General features: G+C 49.8%; 1 protein-coding gene across 1 annotated transcript; it reads left to right on the forward strand.

Annotated features, from left to right (window-relative positions):
- Nucleotides 1–4,390: 4,390 nt before the first annotated feature.
- Nucleotides 4,391–5,701, forward strand: LOC119360753 (aspartic proteinase nepenthesin-1-like). The gene has a single exon (XM_037626263.1). It carries the CDS (start codon nt 4,391–4,393, stop codon nt 5,699–5,701), a length of 1,311 nt encoding a protein of 436 aa, XP_037482160.1.
- The last annotated feature ends 668 nt before the right edge of the window (nt 5,702–6,369 follow it).

A 6,369-nucleotide genomic window follows, 5' to 3' on the forward strand; every position in this document is an offset into this window, starting at 1 on the left:
ATCTTTTAATGCGGTACTCTGTTCTTATGAACTTAATACTCTAGATGCATGTTGGATAGCGGTTGATGTGTGGAGTAATAGTAGTAGATGCAGGCGGGAGTCGGTCTACTTGTCACGGACATGATGCCTATATACATGATCATGCCTAGATAATCTCATAATTATTCGCTTTTCTATCAATTGCTCGACAGTAATTTGTTCACCCACCATAATACTTATGCTATCTTGAGAGAAGCAACTAGTGAAACCTGCCCCCGAGTCTATCTTTTATCGTATAAGCTTTCCATCTACTTTTATTTGCATCTTTACTTTTCGCATCTATATTATAAAATACCAAAAATATATTTATCTTATCATACTATCTCTATCAGATCTCACTTTCGCAAGTGGCCCTGAAGGGATTGACAACCCCTTTATTGCGTTGGTTGCGAGTTCTTTGTTTGCTTGTGTAGGTGTGTGGGACTTTTGAGGAGCCTCCTACTGGATTGATACCTTGGTTCTCAAAAACTGAGGGAAATACTTACGCTACTTTGCTGCATCACCCTTTCCTCTTCAAGGAAAACCAACGCAAGCTCAAGACGTAGCAGACCCTTTCCAAAGATTACTTGTAAATCATTGACCATATCAAGTATGTGATCACCAGTATGGAGGGCGGGCTTCTTCCGGTGATCTGCCTCACCTTTGAAATGCTTGCCTTTCTTTCGACATTGATGGTTGGTCGGAAGAAATCGACGATGTCCCAGGTACACATTCTTCCCGCATTTGTTGAAATATATACTTTCAGTGTCATCTAAACATTGCGTGCATGCGTGGTAACCCTTGTTTTTCTGTCCTGAAGGGTTTCTGAGAGCAGGCCAATCTTTGATGGATACAAACAACAATGCATGTAGGTCAAATTCCTCCTATTTGTGCTCATCCCACACACATACACCTTTTCCATTCCACAGCTGTAAAAGTTCTTCAACCAATGGCCTTAGGTACACATCAATGTTGTTGTCGGGTTGCTTAGGGCCTTGGATGAGCACTAGCATTATAATGAACTTCCGCTTCAGGCACAACCAAGGAGGAAGTTTATAGATCATAGACTCACGGGCCAGGTGCTATGATTGCTTCTCTGCTCCCTAAAAGGATTAATGCCATCTGCACTTAAACCAAACCATACGTTACTTGCGTCATCTACAAAGTACCCCCACCTTCTCGTTTTTTCTCCACTGCAACCCGTCAGCGAGTGCTCTCAACTTCACGTCTTTCTTAATGTCTTCTTTGTGCCATCGCATCAACTTAGCATGCTCTTTGTTTCTGAACAGACGTTTCAACCGTGGTATTATAGGAGCATACCACATCACCTTAGCAGGAACCCTCTTCCTGGGGCGCTCGCCCTCAACATCACCAGGGTCATCTCGTCTGATCTTATAGTGCAATGCACCGCATACCAGGCACACGTTCAAATTCTCGTACTCACCGCGGTAAAGGATGCAGTCATTAGGGCATGCATGTATCTTCTTCACCTCCAATCCTAGAGGGCATAGAACCTTCTTTGCTGCGTACGTACTACCGGGCAATTCATTATCCTTTGGAAGCTTCTTCTTCATTATTTTCAGTAGCTTCCCAAATCCGTTGTCAAATACACCATTGCCTACCTTTCATTGCAGCAATTCTAGTGTGGTACCGAGCTTTGTGTTGTCATCTTTGCAATTTGGGTACAACCCTTTTTTGTGATCCTCTAACATGCGATCGAACTTCAACTTCTCCCTTTCACTTTGGCATTGTCTCTTTGCATCAACAATGACCCGGCGAAGATTATCATCGAGCACATCATCTGGTTCCTCTTGATCTTTAGCTTCCCCCGTTGCAGTATCACCGTATTCAGGGGGATAGTTGTCATCATCCTCTTCTTCTTTGTTGTCTTCCATCATAACCCCTCTTTATCCGTGCTTGGTCCAAACATTATAGTGTGGCATGAAACCTTCTCAAGCAGGTGGACATGAAGGGTTTTCAAGTTAGAGTAATCCTTCGTATTCTCACAGACATGGCATGGACAATACATAAAACAGTTATGTTGGTTTGCCTCCGCCACTTCAAGAAATTTATGCAAGCCCTCAATGTACTCGGAGGTGCGTCGGTCACCGTACATCCATTGACGGTTCATCTGCGTGCATTATATAATTAAGTGTATCAAAAACCATTACAGAACATCATGAATAAAGAAGTGACCAAATTAATACAAGTTCATCATCACATTAAAACTCTCTAGATCATCTAATTAAAACATACATTGAGACTACGAAAAACATGTAAATGCAACAACAAATGCGGTCATAATCGCAACTAAGGTAACAATTGATCCAACGGCATAATGATACCAAGCCTCATTATGAATGGCATATTTTCTAATCTTTCTAATCTTCAAGCACATTGCATCCATCTTGATCTTGTGATCATAAACGACATCCGCAACATGCAACTCCAATTACATCTTCTCCTCCTCAATTCTTTTTAATTTTTTCTTCAAGTAATTGTTTTCTTTTTCAACTAAATTTAACCTCTTGATAAGAGGGTCGGTTGGAATTTCCGGTTCACATACCTCCTAGATAAAAACATCTATGTCACGTTGGTGGGCATAATTGTCATAAACACTAAATGAAACAAATCATAATAAAAGATAATATACCACATCTGAATCGTAGACAGGACGAGATCCGACGGGGGCGGATACCAAAACCATGGCACTATATAATAACAAACAATAATAAAAATAAGAAAATCATACAAGTATCTATCTAAATCATACAAGTAAGAATTTTTTCTTTTAGAAGGAAGATAAGAACAAGAGGCTCACCATGGTGGTGCTGGCGACGAGATCGGCGCGGGCGATCGACGGCGGTGAGGATGGGGACGGGACGGGACGGACCGCCAAACCTAGACAAATCTTGGGGGAAATGGAAAATGGAGCTTGCAGGTCGAGCTTGGAGAGGAGAAAGCTTAACTGTGGCTCGGGCATTTCATCGAACACCTCATGTGCATGCATAGAAGCGAGAACAGAGCAGCGCATGCACACACCTCCAACGCGGCCAAAGAACAGAGGAGAGGGTGGGCAGGGGCGAGGGTATATATAGGCATCTCTTTAGTGCCGGTTGGTGTCTAGAACCGGGACAGAAGCCTGCTCTTTAGTCCCAGTTCCAGCCACCAACCGGAACTAAAGAGGTTGCGCCAGGAGCGAGTCCCTTTGGTCCCAGTTCGTGTCTGGAACCGGGATCTATGGCCCCCGAGGCCCTGCCGGCACCCTGGCCTCACGAACCGGGACTGATGCACCCATTGGTCCCGGTCCGTAAGAGAACCGGAATTAATGCCCTTATCTAGCATGGACCAAAGCCCTGTTTTCTACTAGTGGGAGTGCGGCCGACCACGTGCGCGCACCAGGAGAGGGGAGAGGAGAGGAGGGAGGGGGAGCTAGCCGGAGAGGAGCCATCGGGAATCCAGGTCGCGAGGGAGGGAGAGAGAGGAGAGAGGGGAAGGGAGGGGGAGAGGAGAGGAGCCATCCCGGTCTCCACTTGCTATTTTATTCATGGGTCACTATTTGAGATTTCAGGATTTGTTAATGGGTCAGGCCCATTACTTCTAACAGTAAATGTATGGAAGGATCTTGGACTAGAGAAAGTTATTCGCAAAGCATGCCTAGTGATAGAGCGAGCGAGAGTGTGTTGGGCTTTTTGTTAGAGATGCCGCAACATGGAATGATGGGCCTAAACCTGGTAAAGTACATGTTTCTCAACTCTGAATTGAGTTACCCCCAAAAAAAAGCTCTAAATTGAGTACTTGTGCTTTCAATAGCTTTCGGCAGGTGAGCAGTGTCTTTGCACACCAATGTGAGATAAACAAGATGGTCATGAAGGCACTAGTCACAAGTGTTAGCTACTCCCTCCGTTTCAAAAAAGATGACCCAACTTTATACTAACTTTAGCAACTGAACTACTAAACCTAAAGCTGAAGACCCCTTCCATCCTAGCCAGCTCGTTTCTTCTTCTTCTAGTCTTTGCTCTAGCTCTGCACATCGGTGGCAAATGGCGGCACAAGGTTGACAGGCCGGAGGAGTCCGAGGTAGTAGCGGTTAGGCGGTTAGCGCCAACAATATGGGCAGGCGGCTTCTACGTCTACGTCTGTATGCTATTGTTCGTAGGCGTAGCAAGGCTCCTTCTGCTCCATAGGTTATTCCGCCCTTGATGATGACGTCTACGTCTGTACGCTAAAGATCGGAGTAGTGTAATGAATTTGTTAACGCTCTACTACTTACTCTTGTCATTCATTCTTGGTGAAACCCTCCTATAAAAAGACTTGCAAGTTTCACCAAACTCACTTCAGCTTTGCACTGATCATCCATACGCTCGATCCCATGGCTCCTTTACAAGCTCTGAGCTTGCTCCTACTTGCCTCACTGGCCAGCTCGGCGGCGTCCGACTACCGCTCCACGCTCACCCACATTGACTCCAAACTCGGCTTCACCAAGGCACAGCTGATGCGCCGAGCCGTGCACAGAAGCCGCCTCCGAGCGGCCACGACGCTACCTGGTTATTCCACGACGTCTTCCAGGTCGAACACCGGGCCAAGGCTCCGCTCGGGCCAGGCCGAGTACCTTATGGAGCTCGCCATCGGGACGCCGCCGGTGCCGTTCGTCGCCCTCGCCGACACCGGCAGCGACCTCACATGGACGCAGTGCCAGCCGTGCAAGCTCTGCTTCCCGCAGGACACGCCCGTCTACGACCCGACCACCTCCTCCAGCTTCTCCCCCGTGCCCTGCTCCAGCGCCACGTGCCTGTCCATATGGAGCCGCAACTGCACCCCTACCGCGCTCTGCAGGTACCGCTACGCGTACGGCGACGGCGCCTACTCGGCTGGCGGCCTGGGAACGGAGACGCTCACCTTCGGCTCTAGCGCTCCCGGCGAAGCACCGGCCGCCTCTGCCGGGGGAGTCGCGTTCGGCTGCGGCACAGACAACGGGGGCGACTCGTACAACTCCACCGGGACGGTCGGCCTCGGCCGCGGGAGCCTGTCCCTCGTGGCGCAGCTAGGGGTCGGGAAGTTCAGCTACTGCCTCACCGACTTCTTCAACACCAGTCTAGGCAGCCCGGTCTTGTTCGGCTCCCTCGCAGAGCTGGTCCCAAGCGGCGCCGCCGCCGTGCAGTCGACGCCACTAGTGCAGAGCCCGCAGATTCCGTCACGGTACTACGTCTCCCTCGAGGGCATATCGCTCGGCGACACCCGCCTGCCGATCCCGAACCAAACCTTCGCGCTGCGCGCCGACGGCACCGGCGGGATGATCGTGGACTCCGGCACCATCTTCACGATCCTCGTGGAAAGTGCTTTCAGGGTGGTCGCCAACCACGTGGCCGAGGTGCTCGGCCAGCCGGCGGTGAACGCCACGAGCCTGGACAACCCCTGCTTCCCGGCTCCTGCCGGTGAGCGGCAGCTCCCGGCCATGCCGGACATGGTGCTGCACTTCGCCGGCGGTGCGGATATGACGCTGCACAGGGACAACTACATGTCCTTCGACGAAGAGGACTCGTCGTTCTGCTTAAACATTGCTGGGGCGACGTCGACTTCGACTTCGGTGCTCGGCAATTTCCAGCAGCAGAATATACAGATGCTGTTTGACATCACCGTCGGGCAAATGTCATTTGTCCCCACCGACTGTAGTAAGCTCTGAGGTCTGAAGCTTACTACGTACACTAGTACTTTCTTGTGGGTGTCCAAGCAATTGTTGGTTGATGTGAGTTGTTCTAAGTTATAACAATACGAGTTATCCATGTTCATTGCCCTGTTATGGAGGATGGTTGGCATTTTCAGTAAAAAGAATTGACACAGTTATAAGAATCGTAGCACCGTTTACAAGCATGGGTGATGCGGAGCATCCCTCGCTCATCCCCATGGACGTACCTGCATCTCCCTCGACACAACTTGGACCCATGACAAGAGCTCGAGCAAAGGCTACCGAAGATAAGGTGAACTCGCTCATCTCCGAACTCCCTCTCCCTACTCACGAGACATGGCTACTATCTCATACGAAGACTCTATGTGTGATCAGGTGCTTGGACGAGAGCCACGGGACAGCTACATTCAATGGCCAAGGAGGCGAGGACACCAAGCGTGAAGGTCAAGAAGAAGAGCTGCCTTGGAAGCTACAGGCTCCGGACGACCGGCCTGGCCCGAACGTCCGACCCCTAGAGGTCGCTACAGTCAAGAGAAGAGAGGCAGGCCAGAGCTACAGGCTCCGGACGACCGGACCAGCCCGGACGTCCGACCACCCCCAGGCCCCGGACGACCGAGCCAGCATGGACGTCCGGTCCTTCCCCAACAGAACCAAAATCACGGAAA

The sequence above is a fragment of the Triticum dicoccoides genome, chromosome 2B (assembly GCF_002162155.2).
Source record: "Triticum dicoccoides isolate Atlit2015 ecotype Zavitan chromosome 2B, WEW_v2.0, whole genome shotgun sequence".
Classification (NCBI taxonomy): domain Eukaryota; kingdom Viridiplantae; phylum Streptophyta; class Magnoliopsida; order Poales; family Poaceae; genus Triticum; species Triticum dicoccoides.

Bases quoted from the DNA above. Each gene is read 5' to 3' on its own strand.
- LOC119360753 (XM_037626263.1), top strand. From the start codon at position 4,391: ATGGCTCCTTTACAAGCTCTGAGCTTGCTCCTACTTGCCTCACTGGCC.